The 17,217-nt window shown below is 34.0% G+C and overlaps 2 protein-coding genes across 3 annotated transcripts in view; one reads left to right on the top strand and one right to left on the bottom strand.

The window, feature by feature from the left end:
* Positions 1–7,007, top strand: part of LOC117109250 — a 15,289-nt gene extending 8,282 nt beyond the window's left edge. Inside the window, exons 5-9 of the mRNA XM_033251511.1 lie at positions 70–936; positions 3,066–3,858; positions 4,063–4,179; positions 5,622–5,650; positions 5,991–7,007. Of these exons, the coding sequence (XP_033107402.1) occupies positions 70–936; positions 3,066–3,742 (1,544 nt within the window). The 3' untranslated portion in view covers positions 3,743–3,858; positions 4,063–4,179; positions 5,622–5,650; positions 5,991–7,007. The remainder of the gene's footprint in view (positions 1–69; positions 937–3,065; positions 3,859–4,062; positions 4,180–5,621; positions 5,651–5,990) is intronic.
* A 1,863-nt stretch (positions 7,008–8,870) lies between these two features.
* On the bottom strand, positions 8,871–15,837 carry LOC117109251. Of its 2 annotated transcripts, none has more exons than XM_033251513.1 (4): positions 15,677–15,837; positions 12,957–13,253; positions 11,953–12,276; positions 8,871–11,735 (listed from the first exon to the last, which is right to left on the bottom strand). In XM_033251513.1, the coding sequence occupies exons 1-4, from the start codon at positions 15,717–15,719 to the stop codon at positions 11,662–11,664; spliced, it is 738 nt and encodes a 245-aa protein (XP_033107404.1). In that variant the 5' UTR covers positions 15,720–15,837; the 3' UTR covers positions 8,871–11,661. The 2 variants fall into 2 exon arrangements, with proteins under 2 accessions (XP_033107404.1, XP_033107403.1); XM_033251512.1 differs by having other exon boundaries at positions 8,871–10,515.
* Positions 15,838–17,217: the final 1,380 nt, after the last annotated feature.

Genomic DNA, 17,217 nt, shown 5'->3' with positions numbered 1-17,217 from the left:
CCCCCACACACACACATTTGCATGCCAATAATAATGATTTATATTATTCAAAATATTTTTTTCTTTAAGATGTTGAGAGAAAGATATTTGGCGTTCAAGATGGTGGATATGTGCGCGCTGATGATCTCGAGCGACGTCAAAAAACCATTGCATCTGACCCAAGTGTGGCACAACAAGTTAGTTTAGCAGTCGGTGCATATCACAAAAGGAATTTTGATCAGATGACTAAACATTTAGATTCTGCCGAGGAAGAAGATGGGTCTTGTGATGTAAGGCTTGCATTCGCTGGAAATGTATCCACTAATTTTGATCTTGTCGTCACTTTTAGTAATAATATCCCTGAGCCAAGGGGGCCGCACGTTGTCGAAGAAACGACAAAAAAGAATCTGAGGTATTTAGCCAATGACCACCAGAAAGTAATGGAGCACATGGGTGAAAAAAGAAGTGATATAATGGAAGTACTTATTGTCGGATTGTTTGAACAAACTGGTGCTAAACCAGGTACAAGTGATTGGAAATTTCTAAAAAACAAAGCATTAGAGATGGTTAAGTATTTTGAAGGCTTGACCGAAAATGGACACTCTGTAACAAAAGCCTACGTTCTTCTTTTCCTGACCGTTCTTCACAATTTTATTGCCACGAGGAACAGACTTTGCAGAGGGGAACATGATAAGCTTCTTCCCTTTATAATGCCTTGTGTTATCATCTGTGAAAGTGTATTATTGGAGTCGGATGCATGGATAAAAACAAAATTTGATGTTTATGAAATAGCTGTACTTGAGACAGGATCGTCACTTGGAACTGGCCAGATTCCATGTGCTCCATTTTTCCCAAAATATAGTCGAATTCTTCAGGAACTCACGGCGAAGGCGGCTAAATGTAACATATACGTGTGTGACGACAATCAGCAACGGCAGATCGACAATGTCCGCAAAGGTAAACATAATAAGGTGGGGTGGGGCGGATCTAGAGATGTCCGAAAAGGGGGGGGGGGGGGGGGGTGAAAGTGGAGCCGATTGAGACAACACCACCCTAAGGGGTCCGGGGCATTCCCCCACGAAAGTTTTTGTTACTAGACGCCCGAAAATAACCTCTGAGGCGTTTTGGGGATGAAATGTTGTCTTTTCCTTTCTTTCATTTTTTTTTCTTTTTCTAACTCCAAAAGGTGTGGGGGCGTGGCGCTTGGCCGCCCCCACCAAACGCGCCCCTGCTAATCAAAAGAAGATATTTTTTATCAGTAATGTATATTATTTGTGAGAATCAATCGAATTATAAAAAACCAGAGAATCCACTAATTAGTGTTAAATAAAACAAAACTCCGAAAAGAGACAGAGACATTTTGAGATTTAACGTTTCGTTCTATTTGATCATTTTCAAGAATACTGGTGAGAAAATCTCACCCATCCATATATGGTTACAATATTTACAGAAGTATAACAGAAAGCAAATAAAAACCGAACAATTAAATTAAAACCAAAGTTATAACTAGCCAATTAAAAACGAGGTAATTAAAAATGAGGTGTGTCTTATATTAAGTATTATCACTTAATATTGCGAGTAAACAATGAATAATCAACAATTATTCAACAATAGTATAGAAGCCTGGGAATGCTGGCTGAATGAAAGTCTCACAACTTAAAATAAACAATAAGATAATTCAGTGAAATAAAATATATTTAAACAGTAGATAATGCTTACAAGAAAATATGTTATATAATTACAATTCAGAATTAAGTAAATAATGAAAGCTCCTTGGATGCTCTCAACCCAGTGTTTAAAATAGGCTCAAAACGCCTAATGGCCAAAGCCTCCATAAATAACATTTGTGATCAATGTTGTTACAGCGTTCAAATGACTCAAAAGGGAAGTTAATATTTTGATGGAAAGAGGTAAGTGAGTTAAGTACTAGTGGGACATCAGAAGGCTTAGCTAAAACAACGCTGTAACAACATTAATTTTCTTGATTTAACATTTATAACCAATGGTGAAATTGGAGTGTATCGTAAGAAAACACATACTGGTACGTCAATATATTCATTTTGATAGCTTTGTTCCATGGGCTCATAAAATATCTTGGGTTCGTAGCCTTTTATCTAGAGCATACAAAATATGCACGCCTGGGCTATATTTTACCGTTGAAATTGAAATAATCAAGAAGATGCTGCTATGGAATGGTTTTCCTATATATGTTGTCAATCGGTTACTTGAGCAGCTAAAACCTAAGCCGAATAATAATGATATTGATAGATCTGATATTAATGATGACAATAGGCCTTAAATTTGGTTACGTCTTCCTAACATAGGTGTTCGTGGTAACACTCTGGTAAGCAGCTGCATTAGGAAGATAAATAGATATTTAATTATTGATGTTAAAAGTTTATTACTTAATAAGCTAAATTAATCAGCGACAGTACGCTTTTTTATGGATGGTATGTCTCATTTAAAGATTTAAAGAAGTAAATGAAGCACAGTAAAAAAAAATTATATAATTCAGAACCATTTTAATAAAGAATTTCAAATGTAAAAATTAAATTGCCTAGAAACTACTTAAACACAATAAACAATTACAAATAACATTGAATATTAAAAAAATAAAGATATATGAAAAATATCATTAATATTAATAACAAAATTATAAATTATTCTTCTTTAAAAAAATTCACTAGTGCTGCAAATTCAGAATTACCTAGCCCTATTTGTTCCATAAGATACCCAATAGCTAAAGTAACCTGTTCCAATTAATCATTAATGAGTACAACTTCTAATGTGACATTGATTACAAGATAATTTAAGGGTATGCACAGAATGTATAAAATGATTATTTGTCCACTTTTAAACATCGAATTTTATTTGAAGTTACTTACTTCAACATAGAATGTAGGCTTCTATCATAGAATATTTCACATTAACCCTTGGTAAGGCTCATTCGAATAATAATGAAATGGTATTTGGCATCTGGTGATTTGAGAGGAAAATATTTTGAATAATATAAATTAAATATAAGTTATCAAATTTATATAGTGTTTAAATTGAAATACTTAACAAACATCTTAATTTTCCTGCAGTTGGAGATCAGTTTTACAGAGGCTCTGAAGATAGAATGTGCATCATAGCCGCAATACTCTATTATAAAGCTGGTTGTTATACAGGACTGATGGCGATTTTAAATGCAGCTGATCAGACTTCAAGTGCTGTTAATATACGGATGAATTTTACCATGCGAGTGTCCAGTACATTTGAAAAATGCGTTGACTATCACAATTCCATTTCCGATGAAAGTACATATGTGGAACTCGTTAGGAATTCATATTTATACCTATGTAAAGCTTCCGAAGACTTTTCTGATTTTGTTAAGAAAATGGGCGAAACAGAATCCAACGATCTGAGGAGTTGGGTAGACGAATTATTTCAAGCGACCAATAGTAAGCCCAGCTTAAACCCTGTTTTGGAATTAAAATCGGTTACTGAGAAAGGCCAAATTGCAGCCCAGTATATCATGCGCATGAGTGCGGAGGCGAGATGTATCGCACAGATATATCTCAATTTCTTTATGAGTTTCATCGTGAACTTCATTACTAGAAGACATGCATTGCATACAAAAGACATCTACAACGGTGGATTAAAGATAACACTTGCTCTGATCATTTTGTGTAAAGATGTGCTTGTCACATCGAGCTTTTCTATAAAAAAAAAAACAACAGGTGTACAGTGTTGCGGCATCATATATGACGAAGGTAACTGATGAATCCGATGTTTGGACGAGTGAAATGGAAACGGTTGTTAATGAACTTGGTAGATTGAAGGAGATACGTAAAGAATTTGATGAACAATTGAAAAGAAAAGCAGCATCACGGAAAGGTATTTATAATTAAATCAATTATTATCAGTGCAAAACTTATATTTGGTCTATGTAAACTCTTAGGCCTAATTTACATCTACAGTATATCTTTTTATAATTAAAAAGTTTTCTGTTTTTTTTTGTTTTTTTTGTAAAACGTGATCTTCAACCTTTTTTTTATTCTACTGGAATAATGTACTAATATGCTGGTTATTTTATATCAGAATGGCCAGGCTATTACGAAGACACGGAATATGAGCGTCAAGAAAAGAAACAACAGGCAACAAATGCATGTGGAAGTGCAGAGCAAGGAAACCATGGAATAGAAAAACTAAACAGTGGTAAGACAATCTTAGGTTATCCCGCCCCCATATACTGTTCCTTTATAAAGAAATATCAAAATACTAACTTCAAACTTACTAACCTTGTATTAGGCCTATACCACCACCACTCGTGATTAACTTTTAAAGTGGTAGTGTGCAATGATAATACATTTATTTTATCCAAACATATTCTAATACTTTGATGGGGTACGTATGCAAAAATTAAAGGAATAATTGGGAGCTTTGGAGATCTCTTTTTGTCGTCAAATGCTTATAAGAAGACAGCGTATGATGTTGATCTCTGTTATTTGCTATGTACCAAACTAGTATTGCCTAACTACACATGCAAATTTCCGATAAGTCCTCAATGCCTTTGGTTGATTAAGGCGTTTATATAGACAGCAGAAGGTCCCGGGTTCCGGTTGGGGAACCTATTTTTGCACATTCTCAGATTCCTCTCATTATGTTAAAAAATGTATATATATTTATAGCATTAGAGTTTATCTCTACTATATTATAGTATAATAATAAAAAGAAATATAATGTAGCACCATTATTCCAGGCCCATTATAATAAAAATATATCGATTTTACATTTTTATGTAATACAAAATATCACAAAAGAGAATAACTTTATCTTACACGAATCCACAAAATGAATGAGTTGTCGTCACTGCAAAAAAAAAAAAAAAAACATACAACAGAATTATATAGGAATTGCAGCATGATATTCGGTTGGTAAGTTGAACCACAGACCTTACTGAACGCAGCATTTCAGTGGTGAAAACGCGCGGCTGAAAAAGCGTATGTTCACTAAATAAATGTTAAAAACTCAAAATGTCAAAAAGTCAATTAAAACTATGGGATTACATCAGGCCTACTTGTAAATAACTGTTTCTTCTAGTTGTTTGCAGACGCCTGGGCGTTTATGACTAACAAACAAATGCTTTCTTAAGCTCTGTCTACAATAGCAAATTTAATGTGACAAATGCTTGTGTGATGTACCTATTGCCATACTACACCCAGATATGAGCATATCACATTTTGTTTGTCAAATAAATTTGATAAAGTGGAGCTTAACACCTACTTATTTATTGTTTCTGGACAAACTGGATTATTGTCTGAGTACTGATAAATTATTGTTAAACTTAAAGAAAAATACTGAGCCACCAATATTTATCATGTCAGGTTGAATTTATATTCTAAACCTCTTAATTTATATCTGCAAAAAATGTTTACTGTTACCTACAAAAAAAATAAATTAAATTAACCGCTTTTACACCAAAGTCACTAATATTTCACACTGACCTATAAAATCTCAATAAAAATGCTCTTCTTAATTTAGTTTTACTTTATTCTGCAATGTTATCTGCATGCATTTGTAATTTATTTTTTTTATAAAATATTTATAAATTTTTTTATTTTGTTAAATAAAAATAATTATATTTCTCTTCTTATTAGATTTTGCAACTCAACAGCCAGACCTAGAGGTAAGATTAAACCATTTATTTTTTAAAATCTAGAAATGACTATTATTTTTTAAATTAAATCTCTAATACTAATGAAAATGTGTTTTAATCATTTATAGTCCATCACAAGACTACAATTTTAAATAGGCCTAATAAAAGGTATTTTATATTAATTTACATTAATTCACACAACTAACTAATGAATTATGACTGACAGGTCTGTAGTTTTCTTAAGCAATATTTGAAGGAAACCGAACGCTGCAGATTGACTGAAAGTTAAAAAATGTTATTAATTTCTTTATTGTATTTGTTGATAGTATACCCGATCGTATGTTATCGACTCACACACTTCTTTCTACAGCTTCCTATGCGCACGAAATATTTGCGTATGGATCAAGATTACAAACATGGACACATCCTTTCTTGGGATGCCTTTAGTGAAATCTGTATAAGTTTGGACAGCTGCAATGACGCTAACCTTGATTGGAGAGCTCTGGCTGAAAAGTGGGGAGTGAAAGCTAAAACGATTGAAATTTGGTATGAAAAAAGTACTGAAAATCCAACTAAAACAATGTTGTTTTCATTCTTTTCAAAAAATGACGATCTGCCAAAGTTGAAAATATTGGAAAAACTTCACGAAACGTTCACAGACCTAAAACTTTCCAGTGTTGCAAAAGTTGTTTTTGAGGAAATGAGAAAATAGGTGGATAGACTGCTTGGCCTACAAATTCATGTTTTTTTTTTTTGTTTTTTTTTTGGCATGCTTATTTTGAATTTAGTGACGTATTTTGAAATAGGGAGGGGCTGGTGGGGGAATCGAAAGTAGAGAGAGAAAAAAGGGAGCCTGATGAGGCATCAACGGTGGAAGGGCTCAACGATTAAGTAAGGGGATGTCAGTTCACAAAATCAGTTGATATGAGGTAATTTTTAACTACATGGTCGTAATATTTTTGCGTGCTACTCTTTCGTGCACCTCCTGGATATGCCAATGTTTCACTTAAGTACTCCGCGAAGGTAAAATGGCAGTAACATGGTTGGGTAAATTTAAGTAGGCTTATATGAAAACCCATAACTTCAAGCTACATTGTACTGATGTGCGTACTAGTACGTGTGTGGTCAATGCAGCCATAGGGTGGAGCTTGCATCATTCCACGAAAGGAGCTAAAAATAAACCAGAGTATCGCAGTAGTCCCTACATTTTTTTAAAAATAAGAAATGTAACACAAACCTGGTTTCAGGTTTTCATCCGGCTAAAGAAGGTCTCGAACCAGGCTATGTTTAGTGTTGCCCCCGCCTTACCACTTGACGTGATTGATAATGACAAGCAATTTCATGAAAAAATAGCGCGATGATCTTGTTCAGATACAAGAGATTCAAGAATGATGATGATGATGTTGATGATGATAAGCTGTCTCTTATACACATCTAGATGTGTATAAGAGACAGTATATATATATATATATATATACACACAAAAGATTCAATCTGATATTCGTTTCTGGTTAAACCTATTGAAACTTAATGAGCAAAAAACTGAATTCATGATCATCAAAGCAACAACTTGCAAAACATGACTCAGGCCTTCTAAAATTGGTGAAATGTTTATCGAACCGTCCATTACATGTAGAAACCTTGGCATAATCTTGGACAAAAATCTCAGTTTGGTAGAGCACATTAACGCCGTCTGCAAATCAGCTGAATTTTCCATTTATAACATCGGACGTATTAGAAAACACCTCAAATTATCACACCACTGAAATTCTTATTTATGCGTTTATTACCTAAAAGCTTGATAATTGCGATACTATCTTATATGTCTTAACAAAACACTATTAGGCAAACTCCAAAAACTTAAAAACATTGCTGCAAGACTTGTAAGCACATATCACTTGTTTTGAAGGAATTACACTGGCTACCCGTTGACCGCAGAATTACATATAAAATGGGGCTCATTGTGTTCAAAGCCTAAAACGACATTGCCCCAACATACATTTCATCTCTTGTCTCCGTCTGTACACCTACTAGATCGAATTTACGTTCTACTGATCAGCATCTTATTACTGCACATACTGTAATACTCGCAATGCTTGGAGAGGGAGAGCTTTTTCTGCCGCTGGAGCTAACATCTGGAATGGGCTGCCACGTAAAATTCGGACAACCACTTCTATTTAAGAATTTAAGTCAGAGCTAAAACATTTTTAAAACACTTTTTTTTAATAGATTAGATAAATAATAGATAAATTTTTATTTGTTTTCACCTGATTTCTTTTCTTAAGTCTGAGTCACTGCCTCGGTGGTGCACGGTAGCGCAGCCTGAGGCACGTAGGCTAAATGTGGAAACCTGTGGAAACCAATTGCATCTTGTTGATTTGACGTAAAATGACGGGAGACTACACTCAGAAAAATTTTCCCCATGCAATAAATGGAAGAGCCAAGCCTAGTCACCGTCTTGTACTGTTTGTTTGTACACCGGTCTGCAGCAGGATCCTTACGTGGAGTATCTACCTATAAACGGCCACATAGAGAGAGTGACACTGTTTCAAATCCGGAAGTTTTTTCATGAAGATGTGCTTAATAAATAGCTTCCATGCAGTCCTTATAGTGAATTATGTTTTTTTCGCGTTTTTTTTACTTCTATGACATTAATGGTTTTAGCCTCATTTGTCTGTATCTTAATTCTTTACCACATTTAATCGTTGTACATTTTCATGTTTATTGATTTCATGTAGGACCATATTGGAGATAAGTTTTATTTCTTAAAGAAAATTCTATCTATGCTTGCATCATATTTTAGTGTTATTTGTTTGTCATGCCATGTGCGAATTTTATCTGTTTTGTACAATATTTTGATGATAATATAATAAACTAAACTGATGATATACCAAAATAAATTTTGAATCAGAATGGTCTGTAGTCTTGTTCGAGTTCTAATGTTTTTATATTAGTCACACAGATAAAAAAAAAAAACCCATAAAATCGAGGTAAATATGTGTTAACCAACACCTTTTGGTTTATTGCCGTTTTGGTTTATTGCCGTTTTGACTTATTGCCGTTTTACTTATTGCCGTTTTGACTTAAGGTGTCGCACATTGAATGATTCTGTTCTCCTAAACAGTTACGTAATGGCAAACTTACGGTCAACTTTATGCTTCCGGATTGACAAACTAAGTTTAAAGTGTTTTCTGTCCAGAGGGCAGTAGACAAAAAAAAAATAGGTTGTCTGAGTTTATCTCACGTTTTTAGCATTTAACCAGTCTAGGCTACATTTAGTTTTTAAAATGTCGGCACTTTTTGAATGCCCTCAACGCTTGGAGACAAAATACAGTAAGATCATTTTTATTCTTTCCATTAAAGTCAGGCTCCGGAATCAGAAAAATTGATGTAGTACAAACATTTCTAAGACAATGAATTGGTGAAAAACTCTAGAAAGATTAAGAAGATATATTTTTATAAAGTATAAAACGTGATAAGATACTTGTTTTCTTGAGCACTTCAATCATTTGGCCCTTGACACAGATGAGCTTTTTGATGCCGTTTCTAAAATTCTATTTAATGTCTAGTTCATTGAATGTATCTTAGGCAATGGCAATTCTTACACCAGTCTTAAACTCATAATTCCGATCTGAATTTATTGTCCTAAATCCAATGCATAGGCCTACATACAATACCATTTAATCAGAATTATAAATTCGTGTACAAAAATTCGTGTGCGACTGGTGTAAAAATAGCCCTCGCCTTTATCTCTTAAAGAATCAAGATTTCTTTTTTTAATTGGGGAGGGGGTGCACACACAGTTTTCAGAATATATAAGCGAGTAGCGCTAATTTAAATATATAATTTTGATATGCATCGAAATTTTAAAATTTATTGGCAAAACGGGGAGGGCACGTTCCCCCGTTCTCCCTATTAGATGTGCGCCTGGACATTAGTTCACACACCATGTCGTACATTTCTCAAATTTGTTTCTCTTTAAAATATTTCAACAGTTCAATCAGTACCATATGTCCTCCGCTTATTTCATGACAATTGCTACCTCATATTGCTACCTTATTTGGATCACGTTTAAACGTGGACGTTATTGAAAAGATAAAGATTAAGAAAAAAAAAAGATGAAGTAACCGTCTCTCATAATAATTTGGCCAATATCAGATCACATATCGTTTTCTTTATGTTGCCATAGTTAACATGCGCCAACAAGCCATTATATTTCGTGTATATTACAGTAGTAGTCATATTGTTGAAGATCATGGTACAGATGTCAATGTCCATACAATTGGTTACAGAAAATTTGAGTCTTGAGGACAAACAAACAATACAATTAATAAATGTTGACAATTTTTTTTATAATGATAGGTCATTGGTCTAAACACACAATGAACTGTTTTTGTCTTTTGATGTATGCAAATATAAACAAAAACCAAACAAATCAAAAGCAAAAACAAATCATAATATTATTCTTTTTCCTATTAAGTCAACTTTACTACTAAAGAGAAAGTAAAATAAAAGAGCTGGGTGACAACAAACCATGTGCTACCGATATTAGACCCTGTTTACATAAGCAATAAATTAACATTTAGTTATTGAAGAAAAATCACTGGAAACGCTCCTTTGTCTTAATAGTTCTCTTCCCATTTGCTTCGCATTGAGTTTATTTGTATTGTTAGGAAGGTCAATCAACGTCTCAGACATCTCATCCAGGCACTCAATGTCTATATCGGGTTTATCATCCTTGCCTTTCTGTGCCTGAAACTTTACATGACAATGTTGTTTAATAAAACAGCAATATAGGCCTAATATTAATAGTAAAACATGTTCAACTATTATGAAAACAGCCACCACTATGAGCACACTAGTTGGAACACAAGGTCTCGGCTTGCCCAGAAGATCTGAAAAGAAAAATGTAAACACGTTAAATTTGTGGTAAATTTAAAGGGTAGGAAATAGCACAAGACTTGTGACTTACTAGGCTGAAATGAGCACACACTTGGACTAACTCATTCAAAAACTTTCTTCTCCCCAAAGGTCACACATCATGTCCAATCAGTTGTCATGGGGCTAAATGGACTAATATACCGGGATAACCCCCTACCCTTCTCGAAGGATGAACTGGTTCTTTAAAGCGCACACGAGCCAATTGTGTACACTGGGTTAGAGTCTTTATTGGAGGGAGAACACTTGTTCCACCACCAGAGACATGGGCGAGTATGTCATTCGAACCAGCCCATTATACCGCTAAGCAATTTGAATCGCCAGGTTTCTAAGAGTAATATGATCATATATACGAAGGCATTGTGGCGATTCAAGTGCAGATAGAATCGAAGTTTCTTTCATTCTTTAAACGTGTCTGACTTCACGGTTTTGATATAGCACTATAGACTGCAAGATATCTACAAGCTACATCATCCTCTGTGCATCATTTTCGTATTGCTGGATCTCGAATGAGAAGGTGATTTTATGGCATGGAAAAAATCCTGAAACAGCAAGTGGAATAATGTATCAAATACTGAAAATTAAAACGTAATAGATGAGAAATTTTAATTTTATCTTTAATTTTAAATTGATTATTAAAAGCAACAGTTCGTTATTTGGTTATTAGAAGAAATTATGCTATCCTATTAAAGAAACATTGTCCACAAGGAGCTTAGTAAGAACAAACCGGGTGCTACCGATATTAGACCTGTTTACATAAACAATAAATTAACATTAAGTTACTGAAAAATAGTATCTAAAAAAAATCACTTTTTGTCTATCAAATTATAATATTTCTAGTTAGGAACTGTAAACAACCAGAATTAGAGCTGTGAGTGTGAAATAATGTTGCTCAATCGTGATTCGAACATGGGACCTTCTGCCGTCTAAGCAGACGTCTCAGCCAATTGCCCTACTAACTTGGCTTCTCTGTGTATCTTATTGACCTCTGACACTCTTTCACATATGATATTAAGCTCTGTCCACACTATCAAATTTTCGTCGACAAAAACTCATATAGTCAGGATGTGTCTATATATGGTCATGATGGTGACGCAAATACGTTAAATGAATGAAAATAATTTACAGTCGGCGCTTGAACCATACCACATAGCCTTCGTGACCAAGTTGCGTTCACCTTGTATTAGAGAAAGAAACACAACAATGTTCATAAGGGTAATATCTCTCATATCAAAACAATGTTTTGTAAAATTAAATTTGGTAGTCTGGACGGATGGGTCAACTAGCACTGCTACAGTGATTCAGTTCACCTGGTCTCCCCATTTTTGTATGTTTGACCAAATAAATAATGAAATGAAATGAAAAATTAAAAATATTAATAATGCATAACCTACCTTCTTCGAGTTGTATTTCGCAAACGGACCCCAGAATCTTAGTATATGTTGTCGGTTCTTTTAAATCTAAACGGCACGTAACCGTTTGATTTTCCGAAACTTTGAATGCAATACTTGAGGATAAGCTGAATGTCTTGTTACCGGTCACAGTACAGTCACTGATTTCGTTTGTTTTTAAACAAATATCGCCAGTACTATCCCAGGAAATGTGAACAGAGCCATTGGGATAATATCCCTTAACTGTACATTTTAAAATTACTGTATCGTTTTTCTCCACTGGAACATCCGGGCAGTTCATAATTTCTAGTGTAAAGTTCGGTGGCTCTAAGTTATATAAACATGAATACCAAAATGAATTAATTCACAGTTACATAAGTAATGCTCATCAAAATTTATAATATTTAGAATTCAGTATTAAATTTATTTCATCATGGATCATTCTAGATAATATGTTTCTTCCTGGATGAAATAAATCTGAATTTAACGAAAAACCCATTTATGCATTATATCTTCAAACTGTAGTTCAAAAATGATATATTGTAACATACAATTTCTCTTAAAGTCTTGTAAATATAGTTATGTTGCTATTATCAGGAGGACATGCATACAATTAAGCCTATAATAGATTTACCAATGACATCATATCGTTTGCAATTTCTTTAAGATAAATTAAAAAAATTGTAAACATTATTGTCAATCATTTCGTTGTGAATTCCAATCCAATAATCCTGGTTACAGTTTCAAATGATCATGCTTATTATATATTTAGAGTTAATGAGTCCGGACAAGGAAACTATACTGTCTCTGCTCCTCGTTTATATATTTAAAACAGCACCTAAGAACTTTTACTTTTTCTAGTACTTTTATTTTTTAAATATTTATTTACTAAATTAGATCTGATCGGAGTTAATTGTACACAACACATTTTGAAATATACGCAGACAATAAATTATATCATAATGTGTTTCTACATGAAATATTTGGGTATAGAAACAGTAACTTACTATTGCGCTGCAAGAAAAATTCTTGGCCTTCTTTGTTAAGGGGATTTATACAACTTATATTTTGTCCGTCGGTTACATTACGCACAGTAAGTTGATATTTAGTTGGTACATAGCGATCATTCTCGGACCATATAGAATTGTTTCGAACGTTATAACTTGCAACTGGGCCATCTTGAAAGTCCTTGTCATACCAAGACAGAATTCTGACTTCACTTAAATCAATATCACATTTGAGCACAGCGATCTTTGATTGAGAAAAATATATTGTCTTTTTTCCTTTGATATGGGTAATCAAAACTGGTAAAAAAAAAAACAGAGTGAATTTAGCAAGGTATGAAACAACGCATTAGATTATAAGTATTTTTTAATGTTCTTGGGATAGCTATCAAACAACCCTGTAACATTATTAATGCTACAAAGGAACGTTGCAGTCGTAGTGTATACAATTCTATTATGTTGTTGTTCAAACCAACTTTCCACAAACTGTTATGTCTTGGTTCCTTAAACCATTTAAGGTACTGCATCCCGCCCACCGACTACTGAACAGTCGCATGGATATATTTGCGCTAAACCTAATATAAGTTGTAAAATCCATATTTTAAAAGCATACTAATTTGGACATTGTTTAAATGAACATTTCACAATCTATGATACGCGTGCCATAAAACTTGGGCGCCCAGAAATCAGAGATGCTGATATTTTCAAAGTTTCTAGAAAGGACTAATCTATTTCATCTTACACTCAAGTTATCAGAGAACCACATGATTTTTTTTTTATTAACCCTAGAGCATATGGAAAATAAAATGACTGAATACGAAAGAAGATTCTATTTTTTTTTTATGGTAGGCCTATATGCTCTAGGGCACGTCAGGTGGGCAAAGTGATTTTTTTTGCGCCCCCCGACAATGAATTGAAAACCCTATGTTTGTGGCTAGCCAATCAAAATTGGCTAGAAAACGCCTTGTTTTTTACGGGCCGACACCAATAATATGTAAAAAGTAACATTAAAACTGAGAATAAGGGTGATGTAAAAGTAGTGATTGGAGGTTTTTGGAAGCTCACTGGAACATCAAAGTTTGGGTGCGGCCCTCAGTGTTAAATAAAAAGTTCACTTTGGCCCTCCGACCGATTTTTATGCCAACCCAGCTCTAGGGTTTAAAAAAATAAATTTCCGTGAACTTGACCTTGTTCTTTGACCTTTTCTTTCGAAAACTTTCGATTATTATGTACCATTTCACTAAATTCTATGATGATCCATTCATTAGATTTTGGGTAATCTTGCTGACAGACAGACAGACACACAGACAGACAGCACGACAGCCAGACAACACGGTAGACAAACAGCAGTGACTACATAACCTCCTTGGTGAAGGAGGAAAAAAAAAAAAAACATAATGGAATTAAATTTGAAACCAACGTATGTTTCATTGACATATAGCAAACGCCTCTTAAAACAATAGGATACACCAGTTTTGCGAACTGTCAATAATGATAGCATTATAAATTAATATTTCTGTTTTTATATTTCAATCTACATTTTATATATACGAAGCCCAATAGTCTTGATTTGTACCGAATACAATCTGAAAATATCTCATGCTTCGATAAAATTGTTAAATTATGAGTTTTTTTAAAATACTATACGAGAGTGAATCTCGTTTCTGTATTAACGATGATATAGGGCTGTGGAGGGTATCTATATATCTTCTCCAAAACGTAACAGGGTTTGTTTCTTGATCTCTAAAATGGATATTGGTATTATTAGCCTACTTAGGGTTTAACTTGGTATATACCAACCATGTCAATTGGAATTATGTGTGTGTGTTTGTGCACTTTTCTACTGATAGAATTTCAATCCATACCATCAGTTATACCTGGTAATACTATAGTATAGATGTAGAGAAAATATGCTGTAGAAAAAAAAAAACGAAAATAAAAATTTATTCTCTAGTATGTCAACTAAGACAATCATGACATAATAAATATCCGAAATAGACTAGAATCTATGTTGACGATGATGATGATGATGATGATGACAATGATTAACATCAATAATTAACAATTACGTATGGGCCTACACCTCATGTTCTATGACTTAATGACGTAATTGTAATAAGCCGCAGCAAATAGGCGAATAATAACAACAGAAGAATATGCGATAATCTTACCAGCTTGCACACGAAATCTTAATTATAATTTGTACCGAAGACAATCCAAAAATATCTCATACTTCAATAAAATTGTTCAATTAAGAGTTGAAAAATAAAATAAAATAAGAAGAGTCCCATTTTCTGGCATTTAAGATTACGTCTCGGTCCTAAACTATATTATGGTATCTATAGCTTTAAAACCTGACCGAATTTGTTTCTTGATCTTTAAAATGGACACTGGTATTAGCCTACTAAATGTGTGATTTGATATGCCAACCATGTCAATGGAAATTATGTATATATGCCTTTGTGTGCTTTTACTGTATATGCAATCACAATTCCTACCTGGAAGTCATTAGTACCGTAATATGATGTAGAAAAAACAAAAATAGGAAAATTTATTCTAATAGGTCAACTAAGCTAATCATGCTAAAATCAATATCTGAATGAGACTAATTATTAAGAATGTTGATGATGATGATGATGATGATGAAGACGAAGATGATTATGATATATATTAATAATAGGCGTAACTAAAAACTATAATTATTAAAAATAACGTAGACTCACATAAAAGCAATGTGGATTGTATGATGAATTTACTGGCAGACATTATGGGCCCGCGGTACAGTGTTTAGCTGATCCTGTCAAAGGTGTGATGTCTGAAACACGATTATTAATATAAAAAAAAAATCACCGATAAAAATACAGGTAGTTGCAGTATGTGTCTTCATTCGCCATATTCTCTCCTGTCTTACACACATGCGCACAACGTTTTTAAGCGTTGCCAGAATGCACATTACAAGTTATCAAATTTGTAGATATAGGATACTACAAAAAGTGGTGATGAGATTAGGGAATCAATTAATAACATTTCACATAATAATTTGTGATAACAGAAAACCTGTTGTGGTTTTTGATTTAGTACCGCGCCAATGTCAATAATTACCAATCTCTTATACACCTTATTTTTCATGCTAACTGAATTGTAAAAAAACATTAGATCGTTTGACGTAATTTCATGAATAGGCATAATAGGCGAATAATAACAAAAGAATAGGCGACATATAAGCCTACATTATCGCTGCTGATATCATTTGCATAACAATGGTTAAAGTACTGTACCTAGCTTCACCTTGTATGAACGGTGTGGCGCAGCGGTTGCGGTTTTGCATCTCAAACTAGGTTCGATTCCTCGCTGTGTATTTCGCTTGTGTCCTCAGGCAAGGCACTTTACCTACGGTTGGCTTGTAATGAAAATATGGTCCGGGGCAAAAATCGGTCCAGCGGACTGATTTTGGCCTCATAATTACTTGCCAAATGTAGTCCACATAAGCCAAAATCAGTCCGCTGAAATTTAATTTGCTCCACAGTACACTTGGAAATATTACGTCCGCAATAGATTTTGGCGGAAAGAACAATTCCTAAGCTTTTACAGACGCGCATATGCTTATCTAGCCGATCACAATGATGTTCCCTAGCTGAAACCTTAATTTGCATACATCACCCTATATAAGAGTTTTAGATCAGCATGTACTTGTGTTTAGTTGATAGTAGAGCCTTCGCGGTTAGTGAACATTGGAATAACAGGATGGAAAGACTTAGCTATGTACACGGATATACCATGGAGTTGTTATCTAAATAATAACTCCCTGGATATACATCTGTAGCTGTTGTATTTTTAATAGTGTTACAGTGTATTTTCTATGAACAATTACATACTGTACATTGAGATAAAATTAATTTCATATTCATAACTCAATACCGCCTCCACGGCTCATACTGTATATTTGGTAGAAAGAGAGGGTGGGTGCGTGGGTGAACGACGTGAAAGGGTTTTGAAATTTAACATGTAGCATGTGATTCCTCTACGCTGACACAGCACAGTGGTTTTAAACCACAAATCACAATGATGTCCATCGCTGAAGCCTGAATTTATACAGACATCACCCTAAGAGTTTAAGATCATGATGTACCATACAGTATTTGGATTTGTTTTTGATAGCAGAGGCTTCGAGGTTTTTTTTTCAGTGACAGGACCAACTAGCATACCCCCTTCTAAATCCACTCGTCATATATTTGGTAGAAAGAGAGGGTGGGTGAACCTCATG

This window comes from Anneissia japonica, unplaced genomic scaffold (assembly GCF_011630105.1).
Source record: "Anneissia japonica isolate Jap-2015-1 unplaced genomic scaffold, ASM1163010v1 scaffold288033_len957474_cov176, whole genome shotgun sequence".
Classification (NCBI taxonomy): Eukaryota; Metazoa; Echinodermata; class Crinoidea; order Comatulida; family Comatulidae; genus Anneissia; species Anneissia japonica.
Note: the sequence above shows the minus strand (reverse complement) of the source record. Positions and strands in the feature narration are given on the sequence as shown.